The sequence below is a fragment of the Curcuma longa genome, chromosome 6, assembly GCF_044706935.1.
Source record: "Curcuma longa cultivar G26 ecotype Majalengka, Jawa Barat chromosome 6, ITB_CL_G26_1.1, whole genome shotgun sequence".
In the NCBI taxonomy this organism is placed as follows: Eukaryota; Viridiplantae; Streptophyta; class Magnoliopsida; order Zingiberales; family Zingiberaceae; genus Curcuma; species Curcuma longa.
The window spans coordinates 5,031,937-5,053,662 of NC_133866.1; the positions used below are offsets into that span (position 1 = coordinate 5,031,937).

General features: G+C 35.5%; 2 protein-coding genes and 1 pseudogene across 4 annotated transcripts; 2 read left to right on the plus strand and 1 right to left on the minus strand.

Annotated features, from left to right (window-relative positions):
• Positions 1 to 1,480: 1,480 nt before the first annotated feature.
• On the minus strand, positions 1,481 to 6,640 carry LOC141830588 (guanylyl cyclase 1). Of its 3 annotated transcripts, none has more exons than XM_074717990.1 (9): positions 6,311 to 6,640; positions 6,092 to 6,216; positions 4,608 to 4,719; positions 3,724 to 3,798; positions 3,505 to 3,593; positions 3,048 to 3,109; positions 2,465 to 2,537; positions 2,191 to 2,266; positions 1,481 to 1,719 (listed from the first exon to the last, which is right to left on the minus strand). In XM_074717990.1, the coding sequence occupies exons 1-9, from the start codon at positions 6,443 to 6,445 to the stop codon at positions 1,573 to 1,575; spliced, it is 894 nt and encodes a 297-aa protein (XP_074574091.1). In that variant the 5' UTR covers positions 6,446 to 6,640; the 3' UTR covers positions 1,481 to 1,572. The 3 variants fall into 3 exon arrangements, with proteins under 3 accessions (XP_074574091.1, XP_074574093.1, XP_074574092.1); XM_074717992.1 differs by lacking the exon at positions 1,481 to 1,719 and adding an exon at positions 1,753 to 1,989 and having other exon boundaries at positions 2,178 to 2,266; positions 6,311 to 6,636; XM_074717991.1 differs by lacking the exon at positions 1,481 to 1,719 and adding an exon at positions 1,753 to 1,989 and having other exon boundaries at positions 6,311 to 6,634.
• A 3,340-nt stretch (positions 6,641 to 9,980) lies between these two features.
• LOC141830737 (uncharacterized) lies at positions 9,981 to 13,217 on the plus strand (annotated as a pseudogene).
• Positions 13,218 to 13,513: 296 nt separating this feature from the next.
• LOC141831064 (uncharacterized) lies at positions 13,514 to 17,302 on the plus strand. Its single transcript, XM_074718505.1, has 7 exons — positions 13,514 to 13,714; positions 13,910 to 13,952; positions 14,047 to 14,115; positions 15,470 to 15,629; positions 16,282 to 16,555; positions 16,711 to 16,954; positions 17,085 to 17,302. The coding sequence occupies exons 1-6, from the start codon at positions 13,661 to 13,663 to the stop codon at positions 16,900 to 16,902; spliced, it is 792 nt and encodes a 263-aa protein (XP_074574606.1). The 5' UTR covers positions 13,514 to 13,660; the 3' UTR covers positions 16,903 to 16,954; positions 17,085 to 17,302.
• Positions 17,303 to 21,726: the final 4,424 nt, after the last annotated feature.

Consider the following 21,726-nt stretch of genomic DNA (forward strand, 5'->3'; position numbering starts at 1 on the left):
GAGTTTACGTCAAAGTAATGGCGCCCATCACTTTTCCCGCCATCACGTCCCACCATTCCCGCCACCGCTCGCCTCGATTGGCGCCAAGCGAGGTAAATTTGTTTTTACGAGTTTTAAAAAAATTTGTATAAAATAATTTATTATTTTTTAAAAAAATTGTTGTTTATGAATCAATTTTATCACTAAATTATAAAATTAAGACTAATAAAGTTCTTTTATGAGGTTTAATGAACTCTTAGTTTAGATTATTATAAATTCTCTATGAAATCTAACTGTGTATTGTGTATTTAAATTCGAATTTAAAAATATTAAATATATTATTATTAGAATATAAATTTGGAAGGGGATGAATTTTGAAACAGCTAAATTAGAAGGAAAAAAAAGCGCGTCAACTACAAAAATTAAAAAGGCGTCCTTTTATTACATCCCATTGTAATTTTTTTATTAAAAAGATATCTCGCTCACTTGTTCAACTCTATATATTTATTTAAATACTCTCTACAACTATTCTATATTATTAGATATTATGATCTCTCATTTAATTTCCAAACCGATTAAATTTATTATAACAATCTACAAAATTATAACTGATAACATACTATAATAATTACAATTTTATAATTATTATAAAATAAATATTAAATAAATAAATCACATTCTCATAATAATAATTATAATTTCATAATTACTATAATATAAATAATAAATAAATAAGATTACATCTATATTATAACAATATTATAGCAATTACAAAATTATAATTAAATTATTATAATAATAAAATATAATTTTAAATATTAATATAAATATTAAATATATTACGTTATAATAATTATAAAATCATAACTACTATAATACATATAATAACTATCAAATTATAATTGCTAAAACCCTTCTTATCAATTAAAAATTAAAATTTAAAATAGAAGATAATAATACTTAATAATATTATTAAAAAATATTTAAATAATTATAAACTTTTAATTAAACAAATTCAAAATTAGACGCCCCCATGATTTGAAAATAAAAACGTATCTTTTTTAACTTTTATCCAACTTTTCTATATATATATATGTTTAACTATAAAATAAACTTATAATAATAATTATTTCTTAACCCTCACTAAATAATAAATATTTTTATGATATTCAAGGCAAGCAAGTCAAGAGTCAAAATAATCGAACAAATCGATTAACTCGACTCTTCAACAAAAAATGAAATCCACTACCTCAATGGTCTTACACGATCGGTCTCATGATCATATCTGTGAAAAGGTAAATCAGAAAACTACGACTAACCACTACGGAAGAGGATATTGTCTCAGCTTTATCAAAATTCGATCTTTATCCACTTCAATAAATCTACCTCATAATAACCAACTCAACTATGCCCTGAAGACAACTCAACTCGATCTAATAAATAGTGTAATGTGTGCTAAAGAAGGTAAATCAAATAACTTGATCGAGCCAATTGTGTCAAGCAAATCTAATCAATGGAGTAAGTAGATTAAGGCAAATCAAATAACTCAATCGATAGATCTAAAACTAAATGGAAGAAAATGAAATGAGCATACTAATTGTAACAACAAAGACTCGCAAGGTAAAACAATCTAATTGAGTGAACTAGGCAAGTAAATACCTTAAATCGAATCAAGTCCAACTTCAATATGGTTCGACCATAGTTCGACTTGACCTCCAATGTAAATCGACTGAATTCATTCTACACGAATCAATCCAGAGAATCATGAGCAAGCAAGAGCAAGTTTTTTTTTTTCACTTTCATGATATACATTAGTTTTACAAAAATTTACACAAGTTGGCTGTACATTTTTTTAAAACATATATTAAAAATATAATTTGCAAAGGATGAATGATGCACATAGCCAGCCACACAGCCATGGGGTGATCACTGGAAGAAGAAGAAGATTTGGCATTTCTATTTTACAAGTCTGGAAGAAAGATTTGTAAACTTTTTACCACTCAAAGATATCTGCATAATTAAAGCACAAAACATGAAGATCATCATGTGTGGTTTTGTGACTCGACACAGCAATCGATAGAAATTCCTAATCCTACCTCTCTGAGAGAATCACCAAGATTTAAGATCACTCTAGAAAACATTTGTGCTAGCATTTGCAAGGCTGATACAGTTGTAATGAGTAAATCTGTTGGCCTGACCTTAAAATCTTACCAGTAGGATGTCCTCGTCAGTGCCGAAGGATTTCCGTGCTTCATCCAAGCATTCTATTGAAAGTTTCTCATGCTTCCTACATCATTCGATATACTAGAAGTCTTATTTCAAGCTAAGTTTGAGGTTATGACTTAGTGGAAAGCAACATTGAAGGCTGAATTCAGCCAAAGATCGACAAATATATTATCCAAGAATAATTAGGTAGAAAAGCAATTCATAATTTTAGAAGAAGGTCAAACTCAGCACTTTAATTCCTTTTAAAGAAAGAAGATACCTTGGACTGGCAGGATCTCTTATTTCAAATTCACCACTCCCTCCATCAAAGCCACATATCACGACATAATGCCCTAGGAAAAGGAATTATTTCTGTCGGAGTAAGAACAGAACTATATGCTTGAAAGACAAAGCTAAAGTACGATAAGTAAAACTTGTACGAGTTACATTTAAGCAATTGAGTCCCTAAAATGCAGAGGAACTATTGTAGTAAAAGCATAGTAAAAAATGGTACAACAATTGTGCATAAATATTTTCTTCCATGTCAGGTGTCAGAAAAGCAATTGGCTGCTCTGGCCATTTATTTTCTCTGATTGTGGAAGTTCATTAATAGGAATCTAAGATGCATATGCTTTTAATATAGGATGTCAGAAAAACAAGTTGGTTACATATTCTTATTTGTACATTAAGATCTATCAAGCATCAAGTAATGTCTGATATTATCTTTGAAAAAAAATATATAATGCCATAATAGATGTTAATGAACTTACACATATAGCAAGCATAAATACCAGCATATTGACTTTAATAAAAAACTTGATGAACCAAAAAATTACAATCCAATTGCAAACTAAATAACTTACCCATATAATCTGAGTTACTCATATAGCAGTCAGCATCCTGTGAATCCTTTGTCCAGTATTGACTACGAGAAATGAAGGTCATCAAGAAATCAGTCAAATAGTTTCCTTTATCAAAAGCTTATGCTACTTCAACAGGAACAGACCAATGGCATCATGCATCATTTGGTTATCGACTTAAACATAGAAGGACCCTCTTAATGTGAACTGGTGTACTTTACATAGGTTTAATGCTGATGGGGCCCAGCCTCTAAACAATAGGTGCACAAAGGTAACAAAACCTGCATGATTTGCCCACACACAAATGGTTTGCCCATCCAAGACAAGAAGAGAGATAGGGTCAGTTGGTGGAGGTTCAAAAGAAGGAAGCAGCTATACATAACACTACTGAAAAGTATTTCACTAACTTTCCTAGAGATGCAAAGATAAGTAAACATTGATGATTAGTGGGGTTTGTTACCTTAACTTGATCTTGTTAACTAAAGCAACTGCAACGCATTGTCCTGTCAATATTAGGAGAGATATATCCTTCGCACTGATGGATCTGCACTGTGGAACATCATAAATGTTTTAAACTACTTCATTGACTACGCAGTTGACACCCCCGTCATATTATCGGCCAACTATTTAAACCCTATGGCCATCCAAGATAAACATGACAAAATGTCCCCGCACATACTTGTATGTTGATCCCAGCCTCTAGGGCTTTTTCAAATAGCCCATCCACTCTCTCTATGTCATCTTGCAGTTGCTCCTGTAGGTGTCCCAAATCAAATTATTAGTAGCTGATTAATTAGATAGAAGAACATGGTCAATCAGAAAATTATTAAAAAATTGTATTTCCATATAAATGTACATGTCGCAATATAACTACTTTCAAAGTGAGGAGATATGAAGAAACATTATTAGTAGAAACATTACTAGAAGCAAACAAAGGGATATTAGTAGAAAACCACAAGAATATTTGTCAAGGTTAAAATTTGATGGCCTTTAAGTCAAGAGAAAGGGATTTCATAAAAGAGATAAGGGTCTACACATACAAATGCTGGATATTTGTAAGCTGTAATATTATCAATGCAACCACACCACATGTGAGCAAATTCACATAGTAAATGTGTGTTCAAGAAAAAGTTCTGCAACATAAACTCCAGAAAAGTGCAAATTGAGTAGATCTATTTATCTAGGATTGTTTAGAATGGATCAAATTCTGATTGCGGACATTATGCTGAAAGTGTTTGTAATATCTTCATCATATAGCAAAAGATGTGCTACGGAATAGGAACTTGCATATGTATTAGGGCATTTTATCAAACCATTCCCCAATGTTTTTTAATGTTAAATTGAAGTCCTTAAAAATCAGCTTACAACATGATTTTTGCTTGAAATTTATTTGTTTGAGTTCATTTGCACCTAAAGTGGTCATATTTGGATCATACACGTCCATAATGGTGTACAAACATAAGAGTTTGTCAATGCAAGTTGATTTCAGAATCAGTTAACAAGGGTATGTTGTTTGTGCTGCAGGACACTTCAAATAACAGGCAAGAGTCTGACAAAACTTACTCTATAGTAGGATTCAGCTGAATACTCTGGATTTGCACCTAACGTCACGGTCAAGAAAGAGAACTTCACAGAAAATTTATGCAACAAGTATGCTAGATCAACAGTCCAAATGCTGCCAAAACGTGAGAGGTATCAGTGCAATAAAAGGCATCATAATTGGAATTATCAAAAGGCAAAGGAATTCTTTTGTTTTTCCTTTTGAACTTTGTAGTGCATAATAGCATAGATTCATTCACATTGTCTTTGCTCTCCATTAACAAATGTTGAAAGCATGTGAATGAACCTCAAATAAAGCACATGTTAACCACAGCAGAACACACAGATCATGGATCATGACAGACTCCTAAGATAAAAATATATACCATGCCATGCATTTGTTTTCATGTTACAATGAAAAGAAGCCTTGCATCAAAAAGAGAACACAATTTAGCTCTCCAATCCGTTCTAAATGTCAAAATGATTCAAGTTCACTCTTATCCAGAAAATATAATCATTAATAAATGGAACCTGATCACATCCCGCAATTAATTCTGCATGTAATTCAGCCTATTAATAAATGTAGAAAATGCCAACTTCTTTATGGGAACATGTTGTCATATGGTAGCTATTTCACCATCCAAACCAAACAACAAAATGTCTAAGTCTCAACTATTTGCTATCAGTTCCATTGATCTCATAAAATACAAATATGTTCTTTGTCACAAAAGTGACCACCCAATAGACCATTGATGTTGCAGCAAAGCTTGAACAAGGTAAATTGCGTATCGATATGGCATCATCTTATGTTGAAGTGGCAATAGCCCAAAGAAAGCAGGCACACAGGTTTAATAACAATGATAAACTAGAAAAGATAGAGGTAGAACAGTGTATCCAATTGTGAATGTTACTTCAGTGAGAAAAAAATACAAAACATTGTGGCCTTAATATCAGCCATATTTTATCAACTACAACATTATTATGCAGTTATGAAATATCACATATGAAAAAGTTAGCAAACCAAAAAAACCAAAATACTAAGATGAATTTGTGAGATTACAAGAGAAGAAAAAAAAGTGAAAACTCTACTAGACAGACCAGTTAGAAATCAATAGATCTTATAATTAACAATCTGGATTAATTAGGTCTCATAGTGTAACAGGTAGAGAGAAACTACATAAAAAACATAAATTAACATAGCTAGAGGTGACTTAGAAGATCTAGATGTCAATAGCGTTATAACTTTGCAAATAGCTCATTGGTAAGGTCAGATCTGATTAATAGAACTCCAAATAGCTGTTGTAATAATAGTTGTAGTTGTACTTCAGTGCCAAAACGCTAAATGACAGTATCATAAAACCCATTAGAAAGCAAACCATTTCCACGATCGAGTTCACCACGAGACTCGCATTTAAAAGTTTTACTATGGCCGATGTTTTTAGTCCTTGTACGTAAAACAAAATAGTGAAGATCAATGTAACCAGAACAAAAAAACAAGGGCAACTTGCCTTGTCGTGCCACAAATCTTCTCAAGATCACGGATATCAAACTGTTCCAGACCTACCGTCCTCAAGACCATCAGCACGCAGGCGAGGCCGCAGTCCCAATCGAACCGCTGCCGCATATGAGGAACCTAATTTTCATCAAAACAAACAACACCAACGTCGGCACATTTCACCCAATAGTGAAATCAACCACAGCAAAGTGGCAAAATTTTAACCACTCACATCGACGGAGTTGGAGCGGCAAGCGATCGGGTGATCGAATGGAAGAGAGAAATCGTCGTCGCCGTCATCGGCGCCTCTTCCTCCGATCATCTTCGCCAGCTTGTCGGCGATGATGCGGAAACGCCACGGAACCATTCAACCGCCTCTCATAGCATCCGAAGCTCCCTGCCTCAGCCAAATCCCTCTTCTTCCGCGGACGCTGCTCCGGAATAAGAAGAAGAAGATCCGCACCGACGCGATCAGCTTCTTCGTCGGTCATTTATCGTCAACCAACTCGGCGGCCAGAATTTATAGAGCAAGCGATTGCAACGGGAGGGTTTTCGCCGTAATTTCTCGCCGTCAACAATCGGGGATAAAACCGCATAATAATTCAACGTTCACCCATTCATTACGCCGTCGGATTTATGATGGAGCCCGCGAGAAGGAATTCCAGAATCGCGGGTAGGAACGAGGGTAAGAAATGATAGAGAAGGACGCCACGAGCTTAGTCTTTTCTTTTCTTTTCTTTTCTTATTTATTTTTTACCTTTTATTTATTTATTCCCCTCGAAGCTTCGGTGGGAAGGGATAAGGATGAGGAGGATGTTTCCTTAAATATATTTAGAAATCGAAGGGTGTGATTTCATTTTTCCATAAGAGGAATTACAAATAACAATTACCTATTTTTCCTTTTCATCCATTGGATTAATCTGAAAGCACAAGTGATTTTTCGCTTAGCAGTCAACCTCTTAAATTTTTCATTATATTAAAAAAAAATCTTACAATGCACCATAATTAAAATTTGAACCGTGGTCCGATCTTATATTTTGGCTAACAATGCACCATAATTAAAATTTTTCATCGACTACTATGGTAAATTGAGAAAAAATACAAATAAGTCCTGACGGATAACTTAACGTCACAAGATCGGCTCAATCTCACGATATAATTTTTTTATAATCAGGCATAGATAGTCTAGTTTTATATTCCACCTATTAAATAAATCGAGAAGTTCGTGATTGCCATCAAAGCTACCAACGTCCTTAGATATACGATCGTAATTGAAATTAAATCTTAAATATTTTTACTGTAAAAGGTAGAATTTGTCATCCTTGCGGCTTTATACGATCTGTTCTATGATCATCTGTGAAGAGATAAATCGAAACATTATAATTGACTACAATGAAAGAAAATATTATCTCGATAAATTTTAGATACTTCTTCTGCAAAAAGGTTGAATCTGCCACCTTAGTAGTCCCACACGGTCGGTCCCACGATCATCTATGAAGAGGTAAATCGAGAAACTGCAGTTGATCACGATAAATGAGAGTATTGCTCGGTTTCGCCAAGATTCGAACTCTTAGGGCTTAAAGTTAGAATGTCTGACCGAAGCCTTATCAAATAAATTGAGAAGTGTTCATCATTGCCATCCAAAATTAAATCTTAGATATTTGACTATCCCTGGGAGTGGCCGGTCCGGTCCCACGGAAGTTTCCCACCGGCCACCAAGGTAAATCGGAAAGTGCACGTACGACGACCAACCCAGATGCTTAGCATCCTTTAATTGCGCTCCCCATTTAGAAAAAATTTTTCTATAAATACATCATAGCAGAATTAAACTACAAGCACAAAGCGACAATTATGTCTTACCGCAGTCTTTTGGATGTCCTAAAGACACCCAATTTAGGTCCTTATATTGGTTGTGCATTGCTTGTGCCGACATACAATCAAACTGTTTTTTAAATTCAGATCGTGCCCAGATTCGCTGACGACATCATCCTGGAAAATTTTGGCACGATTTTGTCCACGAAAAGTTGTTGGGGTGGGTTGGAAATTGATCATCTACATCATTTTGAGTATAGTTTTGGACATAAAAACACTGTCGATCAACTTGTTTGGTGAAAAAATTTTGAACTCTCAGATTGTGAATTTCAAAACTCTGCAAGAAGCCATCAAAACATTTTACAAAGGTGTTTTAAAACATAATTATAGTTTATAAGGTTGAGGGTTTAAGGTTTACTAAAAAAGACTACCAAATTAAGAATGTCTGGGGAGTTAGTCCATCGGACGACCACTGAACCACTTCAGGTTGTGATTCCAAAGAGAAGAAATCAATTAGCAATTAGAAGATACAAAGACAAGATTATGCATCATGATTCGATTGAGACGGGATGATGGGCCGAGTCTTTGAGGGCTCGGAATAGGTCAACGGAAGTAGATCGGACAAGAGTCGAGTTGTCTTTGGTTTGATGCTTCCTTATCGGATCGACAAGTGATCGGATTGCATTTGGATCGAGCAATGAGAATTAGAAATTGTCCGTTGCCAACCTAGGATGGAAAATAATGGGTATTGAAGGTGAGACTAAGCCCGCAGAGGATCAGTAAAATGATGATTGCCACCAAACTACACATGTTCATTAAAATAATAAACATAATTTATTAATTTTATTTTTTTAAATTTAATATAAATTTATATATATTTTAATATAGTAATTTATTAAAATAAATTTTTTCATTAAAAAATTTATTAAATTAATAAATAAATTTTATTAATTTTATTTTATTAAAATAATTATTTTAATAAAATAAATTATTAAATTAATAAATATAATTCATTAATTTTATTTTTAAAATTTAACATAAATTTATATATTTTTTAATACAATAATTAGTTAAAATAATTATTTTAATAAAATAAATTATTAAATTAATAAATATAATTCATTAATTGTATTTTTAATAAAATAATTTATTAAAATAATTATTTTAATAAATATAATTTAGTTTTTAAAATTTATCATAATATATATATATATATATATATATTAATAAAATAATTTATAAAAATAATTATTTTAATAAAATAATTTATTAAATTAATAAGTATAATTTATTAATTTTATTTTTTAAAATTTAAAATAAATTATTATTATTTTTATAAATCTTTAAATTAAAATTTATTAAATTAATTAATTTAGTTTCAATTAATTATGAAAAAAAATTTGTTAACATTTAGAATGATAGAAAATCTTAAGTTGTAAGGTTATTATATTTTTGAATTATAATCCATTTACTGATATGGCGATGATATTATATTACTTGAGAAACGATTATAACTTAAATCAAATCAGGTTATCAATGATAATTTTAAATAACTCATCAAGATTATCAATGATAATTCTAATCAAACACCGTTTTATAATTATATTACAGTTATAATCTTGTAACTATTATAATAATATTAGAAATAAAAATAAATTTAAAAAATAAAATATATAAAGATGAGATGAGACTGTCAGTACCACACTCAACTATACTCTGGTGCCTTTTATTTTTTTTTTTCATGATTCCGTAAAAAAGGGTTCTTTTGATTTTTCGCCCTTTCTTTAATATGCCAATAATTCCCCATGAAATGGACGGCCGAATATTCCACGTGTATGGACATGGAGTTGATGGATATTCCCGCTTCACCCAACATCCGACGATTCCTAACCGTCTGATCACTCAACACTGTACTGCAAGTCCAACCTAAAAGCATCTACTTCTACCCGACTTATACTCGCATCACATTCACGCCACGTGTTCCTGAATGGTTCTTCTTCAGGTATGATTGTTAGGTATCCAATTTTCACGTAAATAAAAGGAACTCTAAAAATTTCATGTGAGAGCCAAGACTTGGAGGCGAAGGTACGAGGGTTTAGTCCTTAGGGTTTCCGTTTCGGCGGGCTGCGATTTGAGTTGAAGGCGGGAGCGTCTCCGGCGAAGCAGTAGACTTGGTGTCGTCCAGTAACACGACGAGCAGAAGCAGCCGCCGGAGATGCAAACGGAGGCGCGAGTGGGAGTTGTGGTCGAGAGTGGCGGCCAGATAATGAGGCGCCAGCAGTATCAGGCTTTGAAAGATCAGCAGCCGCAGCTTGGGGCGGTGCCGCACCTTATTTCCGGCGGTGTCGCAGGCGCCTTCAGTAAGACGTGCACGGCTCCTCTTGGCCGGCTTACGATCCTGTTCCAGGTTAGCTTCTTGCTCTAGCCACTCTCCTATTTGTGTTGTCAGTTTCCGCACTGGATTTACTGTTTCTTTTCACTCTCGAACTGTTATTTCTACTCCGTGGTTACAGAAGGTATTTGGTTTTGCTTAAGACGAATCTGACCAATCTGCTGAGACTTATGGACCTGCAGTTTGGTAGAGGAACAAGTGGATGTGAGCTCCTTTACATAGTCGCTAACGAATAGTCTGATTGTAAACTGACTTTTGCTCAAATGGAGCTAGAAAATTTTGGAAACATCAGCAATATTTCTTTTTGAGGTAGAAAAACAAAAATTTTCAAGGTATGAGATGGAGATCTATTCCAGTTTTGAAATATTTTTTGTTTTGTTTTTTTTTTTTGACTTTTTTTTCTTTCATATTTGTTGGTGCGTTTTTGCTCGAGCATTTCTTATGTCTATGACCTTTCGTCATTCTAGTTGTAAGAGCTCGTGCACTGGCTATTCTCTAAGATGTGATTATATCTAATCCTTGTAATTTTATAATCATCTGAATTCTGAGTACTTTTGATTTTTTATTCATATATTTTTTTAGGAGTCAAATATTTCTATATTTTTTTTCTAATTTACTTTTAGTATATCAGATGAACGTCATCAGTCATTCATCACTTCTCATGGCTTCACAATTTTAGGTACAAGGTATGCATTCCGATATTGCAACTCTAAGGAAAACCAACATTTGGCGCGAGGCTTCTCGCATTGTTCATGAAGAAGGATTTAGAGCATTTTGGAAGGGGAATTTGGTGATGATTGTTCATCGCTTACCATATTCTTCAATAAACTTCTATGCTTTCGATCAATACAAGAAAGTAAGGCTAAATTTATTAATGAATTGCGTCTTCTGTTAGATATCCATATTTATTTCTTATGTTAAAATTTGTGCAGGTACTTCAATTGCTTCCTGGGCTCGATAAGCATGGAGACGGTTCAGCTCATGTTGGTGTCCGGTTTTTATCAGGAGGTTTGTCCGGAATAACTGCTTCCACCATGACATATCCACTTGACCTTGTTAGGACTCGTCTTGCCGCGCAGGTGAATTCATTGTTCACTGCATTACCTGTTGTCTGTTTGAGAATATAATATTAAACTTGTTCCTTTGTCATCTTGAGTGATGTTAGAGAGGTATATCTTATTTGGATATCGAGTCATTGTGAATCCTATTATCTTTCAGTTATTCTCTTTGGAAATTTCATCTTACTCAGAATTATATGCCACCTTTTGTTTAATATTAGTATTTTGATGGATCCTTTTGCCCTTTCTCAGTAACACTTACGAAATGTGGCTTCAATGCGAGTGAAGTTCATATTTGAGGTTTTTAGATACTTGTGTTTTGCTACTGAAGTTTAGTCTCAGACAAGTCCTGCAGTAATTACAATATCTTCTTTTCGTAAATGCACTATCGTGGCTTCTTTTGACCATACATATACTGCAGAAAATTTTATAATTGCTAAGAGAATGATTTTCTCTGACAATAGAGATTCTTGCTGCTAATTAGGCTGTGTTGTAACAGTTTATCTCATTATGACAAATACTATGTATTATAGGGGCATTTCGCATGCTCTGTTTGCCATCTGTAGAGATGAGGGTGCAAGAGGATTGTACAAGGGACTTGGAGCATCAAGTTCAATTTTTCTGTAAATGCACTATCGTGGCTTCTTTTGAATACTCTGCGTCCTAATCCCATTGGCAAGTCAAGAGGTGATTTGGTTTCGATTCATTAATTATGATTTGTAAGTCATGCGGATGGTTTCTTTCAATGTGATCTTAAATCTCGTTTGTCATTCAATGACATCAGGCCAAATGATTCTTCTACCTTGGTGAGTTTGGCTTGTGGAGGTCTTTCTGGAATTGCTTCATCAACATGTAAGTTGTGGCATAATACATTATCAAGCTTGGATTAACTATCTGTATTGTTTACAAAGGAAGTAAGAGAGAAATGAAAAAGAATAGGATTGTATTATCGTTTTTTCACCCAATCATTCTTGTTTATTGTTAGATGCTTAAAGTCCATTTGCTTCCATTTTTTGCTGATTCGGGTTGAAATGAAAACAGTAATTGCATGCCTCCCTACTAACTTCTTGTTATAAACAGAAATAGGTACAGAGTTTATTTTTTGTCCCTTCTTTTTCGCCTACATCCATTTCATGTTGTAGGACATAAGAGTAAGTGAGAAAAACAGATAAAGCTATCATTGCCATATAAATATAACATCGTTTTAGTTAGTATTAGAGCTCAACAGAAAAAAATAACATTTATATTGGTGTCTCATTTTCATTCAAATCACATTGATTTACTTTAGTTTGGTCTATTCAGCTTGCTCTATAAACTTGATAAAAGATTTCTGTTGGATTTGCCAACTCTTATGCTTTGCAGTGACATTCCCACTCGATCTCGTGAGGCGAAGAAAACAATTGGAGGGTACAGCTGGAAGGGCTCGCGTGTACAAAACCGGCATTCTCGGGACATTTAGACACATAATAAAGGCAGAAGGGTTCCGAGGTTTATACAGAGGCATCATGCCTGAATACTACAAAGTGGTTCCCGGTATGGGCATTGCCTTCATGACCTACGAAACGATGAAGTCAATCTTCTCAAGTGAGATATGAATGGACGATCGATGCGTTGAGCCTGATACATGCTAACAACACGGCATTCGATCGCCGATCTCTACCTATTGGCACAATTTAGAGTCTTATATTATTGTTTCCTTCTCATAGGGATAGATTGGCAGTGAGCTCTGCTGCTGCTGCTGCCCCGGAAAGTTTTGTTCTTCATATAGGTTAGCAAACATTTGGATCGTGTGTAACAGATTCAAACCGTCACTGTTTCATTTTCATGTATCTTGAATTGCGATAGTGGCAGAAATGTATTAATCATTTCAAACTTTAGTTATGAATTGGAGTTTTAACGCAATAGTAAAGTTGTTGTCGAGTAATTTGATCTGTAGTAACAGGATGTTTGTGCAGTGGTATGTTTTTTGTTCAAGTGTGTAGTAAGAAGGATGCGTTTTGATTGGTCATAAACGTTTTCGGATTGGTCCAAATGTGGTCGGGTCCCACCGTGGGCCGTTAAGTGGCTGATCCAATAGCGATCCGTCCTGCCGTGGTTCGTGACCTGGCCAAGACAGCGCATCCTCTACCTTCGGGAGGAAGTTGGTTGGGGGAGGTCTTCGGAAAGTGAGAAAGAAAGCGCCGCTCGGCGACGACGGCGCGGTGCGTGCTCGGAGATTTATAAATCGCTCCGTCGACCACATCAGTTTCTGCTTCGATTTTGGATGGGAATGGCAATCTGAAGTGGAGGAGGTCGTCGCCGATCGCGTCATCTCGACGACATGGAAGAGGGTTACACAAGGATGCCCGCCAGCCACTTGCCCGGTTCCGTTCCGGTATTCTTCTTCCTCTACTCTTCGTCGCGCCCTCTCGTTAATTGCTATTATTTACCATGGATCCCCTGGTCTCCGTATTACTGTTGGATTCGAATCTTTTTTGACCTTTTCCCCTCAATCTCGCTCTTGCTTTCGTTTGGAATTCGTCAAATATGTTCTGAGCGACTTCTAAAGGATTGTTGGTATCTTATGTAGGCTGTGATTACTGAAGATAGGATAACAAGCGCTTCTAATCGAGGTAGGGTTGTTACTTGTATAATATGTGATGCGGAAGAACAAACTCTGATTATTTATGTACTTGTTAGTTGACTCGTTCTTGTACTTTGTTACAGCATTTTCTGGAAATTTTGGAACGTTTCCACTGATGACGGGAGGTTATCAGGATCTTGGGAGTTCTACAAGTAAGCTCGAATGCTAAATTTTAAGTTGAAGTCAAATTTATGTTTTATTATGTATTCATTCTTTCACATTGTAGAGCTGGTTCTAATGACACCTTGAAGGTCTATTTTCATGCACTTTCTAGTCGTGATTGTTGGTTAATTTATCTTGTAGCGTTTTGGTCAACACAAGATTATGTTCCAAAAGCTATAGCCTTGATACCTGGACTATGACACTTTTAAGTATATGGGAATCAAACAATCTGTGTGCTTTTAGTCCTTTGGAAATTGCTAGTTTTGTGCACAAGATTCCTGCCTTAGTACCTACCCACTGTGCTTAATAGCTGAATTGCTTTATGTGGTTGTCTTTATACCTCTGTGAATGATTGAAATACTAAAATCTCATTCTTTACAGTCAAGAAGGTATCACCCATCACCATGTGCAATTCGCCATTGCTGTTATAAAATTTGTGAAAACCTGTTCTTATCTGGAAAGTTTGCTGAATTATCTTTTGAATAACCAAATGTGATTCTTGATTCATCAAGTAAATCTATTGTCTAATTTACATGGAGCTCAAGTAACCTTTGTCAGCTGACATATATGTTAAGGGAGTGATCTTTTTAAACTAGCACAACTATTAAATAGTGAGTAAACGAATTAGTTCTTCAAGGACTAGAATATTTTGCTATCCACAATGGTGAAGTCTTAGAATTCATTTGATTTCATTGTTGGTAGACACTAGACACATAGTATATGGTGGTACAGCACTTTATGGAAAGACCAATTTTGTGCACTCTTGTGTGACTAATGAGGAAACTCAAGTTAATACCATTTTAATTTCCATTGTTTGTTGGGACTATTTTGCCCTTATTAAGCAAGCTTATTCTTATTCAGGTTCAAATGCATAGTAGCTTAGATATAAGAAACAAAAGAATTTTGTGTGAGCTACGAAACTAAGGTCAATGATACATGTAATTATGATCTGTCAATTGCCACTGCAATTCATATTGGACGTATTATCTACATGTCTTCACTAAGGGATCAAGTATCTTAAAATCAGAGATTGCATTTTGTGTCTAGTTTCGCAGTGTATCGCTGATTTTACAACAAACTTTTTTAGATGCTACATAGTGAAAAAGCATACTCCATCTTGTTAGGCTCATAATACATATTCTCATAGTTTTAACTGATTAGTAAAAATAATTTAAAATGTAAATGTCAATTAAATCGATGTCGAAACCATTGTTGATTATATGTAGGCAATGCTATGGAAAAGCTCGTGTACTCTGATGGCAAACACAGTTATATCTAACCAGAATTCCTTTTGCATATATTTTTTTATTTCTCACATATTGACTTAATTTCTTGATAATGCAGTTGCTGATGAACAAGCCACAACAAGCTGGCAAGGAGTATTTAGCATTTCATCGTACTGGCCATATTTCAATATTGATTCTGATGTTGTGGTAGACAGAATCATCAGTTCAGTCTACCCTATGAATGATTTCTACAGGAAGATTGATTATAATCCTGATCTGTAAGTTGTTTCTAAAGTGCTACCATCTCATATATGATCTGTTCCACTCATTATTTTTAGAGCTTGGTTGTAGTTTCTTTTTAGCAGTTTATTTGATGTCTCTAGAATTTCTTAATAAGATTGTTTTATACCTTACTTCAATCTTTACAGCATTATTTTTAGTTTGCTCTAAAACTATCTATTCTCAATAGACTTAGTCAGCACTCAGGATAGGCAGAGCTGAAGTCCAACTCAATGGAATGAGACCCAATTCTCCATGAACAGAAACCATAAATGATACTTTGGTGTGGCATATAATCTGAATACCACCACATGATTGACTAGTGGGTCTTACACAATCGTTGAAAGGGTTCTTTTCAAGATAACAAAATGCAAGAAACTCAAGCTAGAGCACAATAAATTTTTTCTACATCATCTGCATTCCAAAATTTCCCAACTAGCTTAAAATAAGTTGCAAGTACCAACTCAAAAGTCAACAGGCTTGTGTTAGATAATGATTTATGAATTCATGGCTTAAACTTTAATTACACAAGGAAGGAATGATCCATGAATTTGGTATAACCTGTCTGAGTTGGAATCTGTTGTTCTGAGTTGCTTATTTTTTTCCCGTCAAGTATGTTAGCTCATTTTAAATCCATGGATGTTTACACAGTTACGGTCCTATTTGGATATCAGCTACATTGATCGTTATACTTGCCATTCTTGGAAACGTTGGCACTTACTTGATGCGCAAAGGAAGTGATCCAAGTACCACATGGATGTTTGATGTGTCCTACATAGATTGGGCAGCATGTATAATATTTGGTTACGCAATTGCTGTACCGGCTCTCTTCTACTTCTTGTTCTACTATTTTGGATCTGCTACAAGCCTACTACGTCTCTGGTGTATGTGGGGTTATTCTCTGTTCATCTTTTTACCCACTTGCGTAAGTAACCTTCCTCCATTCAATGTTTGATCACTAAAATTTGTGAAGTGTGATAAAGACATGCAAATAATTATACTTTTTTGAAAAAGGTTACATTTAAATTTGCCTGAATTCCAATCAGCTGATACATATGCATTCTGTGAAAAATATTCCAGTTGCTGCTGGTTGTTCCCCTCGAGCCTTTCCGATGGATCATCACACTTCTTGCCGGCACTGCTTCATCCTGGTTCATTGCTGTGAACCTAAAGGCCCATGCTCAAGCAAGTGATATGATGACCTTAGTCATCAGCGCTATGGCATTGCAGTTTGCTCTAGCTCTTTTCATCAAAATATTTTTCTTCGCATAAGTTCGTTATGAAGATCATTCAGTGTGTGCAACCCTATTTGCCACTTTTGTTGGTAAGCCTCTATCTTCATATAATGCTGGTATATATTTCCACATCGGATATGTTTAGTTTTTTGTTTTTGGCTCATTGTGTTCACAGTTTGGCCGAGATAAACATTATACTGATATCTTCTGTTTCTCCAGATTTTTTGAGATTGTCATGTTGAGACCCGACACTCGGATATATGTCTGAGGAACTGGTTGAATCCAACAATTACTGTGCGGTATTCCGCTTAGTCCTTGTACCGAGCCGCGGGGTGCTTGTTGTTTCCTGCCTGGATAAGTTTTTGTTTGCTTGCTTTTGCCAGGAGATGTCTAACCATTTTAGAACCCTAATACATGGTTTTCTCTTTTGTTGCTTTGCTGATTGCTGTTGAGAATGTGTCAAACAACAGTAGATTGTTGCTGTTATTATGTTTTAGTTCATGACTAACACACCCGGAAAGACAGATTTGAAGTGAAGACAGACCTTCGAGCTCGCGAGCAGGACCGAGCTCGAGTTCGGCTAGCCGAAGCAGTGAGCTCATCTTGAAAGAGATCACCATGGAGGTAGAATGGGCAAGAAAGCTACTGTCTTCCTAATCCTCTGACTTTTCATGAAATCCTAAACACACACGGAATGTTTATTCTTTCCTCGTTGCTTCTCCAAATGAACAACCCTGCCTTTAATTCATTATTCTTCTCTACTTCCTCTGGAAGTAAGTAAACGGGACAATACAAAACAAACATCATAATCTACAACTCATAATTAAGCTCTTATCCTCCATCCACAACCCCACAAATTACAATCACATCAACCTTAATCATCGCTTAAACCCACCATTAATACTTAATTAACAGCGAGCACCGCCCCGACACGGCTCCTTGGCTTGGGGATTTCCATGTCTTATTTCAACCCGAAAAAGGAAAAAAAAAAAAAGAGAGTAATTAATTTACACGGTTCCATGCCTTCGCGGTCTGTTAACCGGGCCGGCGGGGAGTGGACCGGCGGGCGAGCGGCTGGGCCGGCGCCGAACCGGGCGCTGCGGCGGGCGGCGGGGAGGAGAAGAGATGGACCTCTGCGCCGGGCCGGAACCGGCCCGAGTCGCCGGCGGGCAGCCGCATGTAGGAGGTCGAAGGCGACTCGTCGCCGAACCAAGCGGCCATCGCCGGAGCCTGCGCCCTTCCGGCGCCGGCGTAGCTGGCGATCGCTCTGCAGACGAAGGGGATCAGGCCCTCCATGATCACGCTTCGTCGAGGTGAAGCAGGGCTTAAATAGAGCCAGCAGCCACGCACAAGGATTATTATTATTATTATTATTATTCCACAAATTAATTAATTAATATTATTATTATCCATCTTCGAGAAAAAAATTAGCCGACTCGAGAATTTTATAATTTTTAATTTTGCATCCAGAATTTGAATACAAGTTTAACAAACTACTGAAATCTCACAAGTCAAAAATGGCGACTTTAAACTAAATACAACATATTTTTCAGGAATTTGGTGAGTTTTTAATGCTCGTTATCTCAGAGTAGGTTGAGTTCGTGTCAATTTATTAATAATAATAATAATAATGACAACAACCTTGATTTTTTATTTTGGTATTTTGATTTTAATACAACTTTTTCTTTAGGTGAGCTGTCTATTTATCCAGGCACTAATTGAGTTCTGATAAAAAAACAATTACAGTTGAATTTTTAATAAATGAAAGTAGATTTTGGGTTTCCATCTGTTTGGCTTCATCTCATTGCTTATTGCATGAATTATCTATGAATTTTGTGATATTTTGCACTAATTTAAATATAAAAACTTGATTTAATTTCATAAATCATATGTACCATTAAATGATTAATTTTTTACTACATGATCTAGTTTGAGATCGAGGAACGAGTCAAGTCCTATCGGATTGTCTTCTATTGATTTGTGTTGAGTCAGTTGTTATTGGACATATCTCTTCAATCGGTTCGACTTTTAGTGGATCGGTCTTGTGCTTGACAAGTTGAGGTTGGACAGACAAAACTTTGGCGAGTTAGCTCTTTCTATCTTGTTGAAAGACCAACAATAGGTCAGAAGGGGATCAAAATGAATTTTGGCATGACTACTCCGATGCTCAAATCACAGTTGGAGAAAAGAACAGAGAACCACAGGAGAATGATAATCTCGAAGTAAACTAAGCATATCTTGCTTTTTGAAATAACTACTTTAGAAGAAACAAGTTTTGCTTTTGTAACCTTTTGAGTGATTGAGTCCATTCTTTATTCAACATCTTTATTCTAGATGCCTAGATAACCTTCTATATTTGTAATTATCGTGTTCCTCTCAACCGTCGCTCATTACTGTTGACAAGATAATCGTCATACCTCTTGATTTGACATCCTTTTTGCATAACTTAATCCGATCTAAATCAGACGCAATTGTGATTCTAAGACATGCCACGTAAGACCCTTATTTATCTCCACATCACTACCAATCTAATATTTTAAATTAATTATTTATGCATTAGAACTTAATTTTTCAATCTAAAATATCTTATCGAAGTGTCATCTTCAATGGATCCATCAATGGAACAAACCCAATAAAATCGTTAATGGTTCTTCGATTTTAAGATAAAGATGGGAGCAAGTAGAAGAGCCACCAAAGTCAAAAAGCGTGGCAAGTGATCATAGTCAAATTATTAATAAATGAAAAAACTAAAATACATATATGTAAATAAATATATTAGTCTATATTAATTTTGATAAAATTGAGAAATTATATGATTCATACTGGGGTAAAAATCAAGAGTTAGGTGAAGGTCAAAGTCAAAACCGATGTAGCAAGCCGGGTTAACACAAACCTAATCTTGCCAGAGTGGGATATCTAGCATCTCAGGTTTCGGACCGTACTTTGAGCGCAACATAGGCTCAGTCCAAGATTCGATTTAGGCCCCCGAAGCCATTTCAGTCATCTCATCTTGGTCAGTCTCGTCTCGATCATCTTAGTCATCTCGTCTCGGCCAGCCTCGTCTCGGCCACCTCGGTAGTCTCATCTCGGCCATCTCAGTCGTCTCGTCTCAGCCATCTCAGTCATCTCATCTCGGTCAGTCTCGTCTCGATCAGTCTCGTCTCATCCAGTCTCGTCTCATCCAGTCTCGTCTCAGCCATCTTAGTCGCCTCATCTCATCTCGGCCAGCCTCATCTAGGCCGCCTTAGTAGTTCCGTCTCGACTAGCCTCATTTCGACCGTCTTAGCAATCGCGTATTGGCCAACCTCGTCTCGGCTGCCTCAGTAGTCTCGTCTCGGTCAACCTCATCTCGATCGCCTCAGCGGTCTCGTCTCAGGCATCTCAGTTGTCTCGTCTTGGCCATCTTAGTTGTCCTGTTTCGATCGATCTCAGTCACTTCATCCCGACCACTCCACCTTGCTCTGCCTCATCCTGGATTCCGTCCTCATGCCTTCGGTGAATGAACATCTTACATAGCCTGCTAAAGGAGAACGTAAATATTCTTACAGACATGCAGCAATCCAAGGACATATAAGCAGTTACAAGGTTATCAGATTTGGTCCCCTTAGATACCCTCTGTCCATGTGTAAGGCCAAAGGAAATACGAGATTGCCAGACCTGGTCCTCTCAGATACCCCTCTTTTTGCACACAAGGCCAAAAAGAAACGGTTGTCGAATCTTATCCTCTTTGTAGGTTGCTATAGGGAATAAGAGGAGCAGGCTATAAAAGGTTCAGCCCACCGCCATATTCGAGGTTTGCTTCCGAAAACTCTTATAGCACTATCTTCTCTCCTTTCTGCATTTCATCATCTTCCTCGGAATCCTAATTTGAGCGTCGGAGTGACTTGTTGGGCTCCCCTGCACCAGTTTAACTTCTTTTCTAAAGTGTGTTTTAAGTTCAGATCTTCTCCTGCACCCTAGCTCATTCTCCTGCACCCTAGTTCAGATCTTCTCCTGCACCCTAGCTCATCCAGGAGGTTGCCTTTGTTGGACTGTTATTGACTAATGACTTGACCATCTGTGGTATTTGATTGGAACATTGTTAATACAAAAATGAAATAGCAGAAATGAGATAAAGTGAAATAGAAATGGTTTTCTAAAGAATATTCCCAAATAAAATCTTCTTTAGTTATTAGAAATCATAATGATGATAGAGATTATGATTAAGACAAGAGGTTAAAAACTAATTATTTTATTTTGTATGATGTAATTAGTAGAGTTTTCATAGTCAACAAAGGGGAAACTTGACAAAGAAAATGACTTGAAATGTGATGGTGTTTAGTGGATAATTAATCCAAAGATTCCTTTTACATTAGTTTTTGGCTAAATTTTCATAAACATTTTATTAATTCTTTTAAGAAATATCAATTATTGATTTTAAATTAACGTTTTTAAATTAAAAATTATAAGAATAATTTCTAAAAAAATATTTTGCATGAAATAAATAAATACACCTAAATCTTAAATGATTATTTTCATTATAAACTCCTAATTGTTCGACTTGTATTTTTTCTTAATAGATTTAAAATTTTAATCCTATTGATATATATATATATATATTTTAAAAAATAGAGAATTTATTAAATCTGATTGTAAAAATATCAACATCGAGTTATCTTATTCCTCCACTTGGTGTAGCTGGTAACTTGTCAAATCTAAGAAAAATAATTGCATCAATTTTTTAATCCTAATCCACAAATATTGCTAGTGTAAAAAAATATATTTATATATCTTGAGATTTTTTTAGCAACTAAATGATTTGAGATTTTTGTAGCAACTAAATGATTCAAGAATATGTAAGTACATAGACATGATATACTGT

What these genes read in the sequence shown, in the direction of transcription:
- LOC141830588 (XM_074717990.1), bottom strand. Translation starts at nt 6,445, where the DNA reads ATGGTTCCGTGGCGTTTCCGCATCATCGCCGACAAGCTGGCGAAGATG. An exon ending in AAGATTTGTGGCACGACAAG is followed by an intron (nt 4,720 to 6,091) that starts GCAAGTTGCCCT and finishes ACGTTTTGGCAG; the next exon opens with CATTTGGACTGTTGATCTAG. An exon ending in AGGCTGGGATCAACATACAA is followed by an intron (nt 3,594 to 3,723) that starts GTATGTGCGGGG and finishes GATGTTCCACAG; the next exon opens with TGCAGATCCATCAGTGCGAA.
- LOC141831064 (XM_074718505.1), top strand. Translation starts at nt 13,661, where the DNA reads ATGGAAGAGGGTTACACAAGGATGCCCGCCAGCCACTTGCCCGGTTCC. An exon ending in AACAAGCGCTTCTAATCGAG is followed by an intron (nt 13,953 to 14,046) that starts GTAGGGTTGTTA and finishes ACTTTGTTACAG; the next exon opens with CATTTTCTGGAAATTTTGGA. An exon ending in ATTGATTATAATCCTGATCT is followed by an intron (nt 15,630 to 16,281) that starts GTAAGTTGTTTC and finishes ATGTTTACACAG; the next exon opens with TTACGGTCCTATTTGGATAT.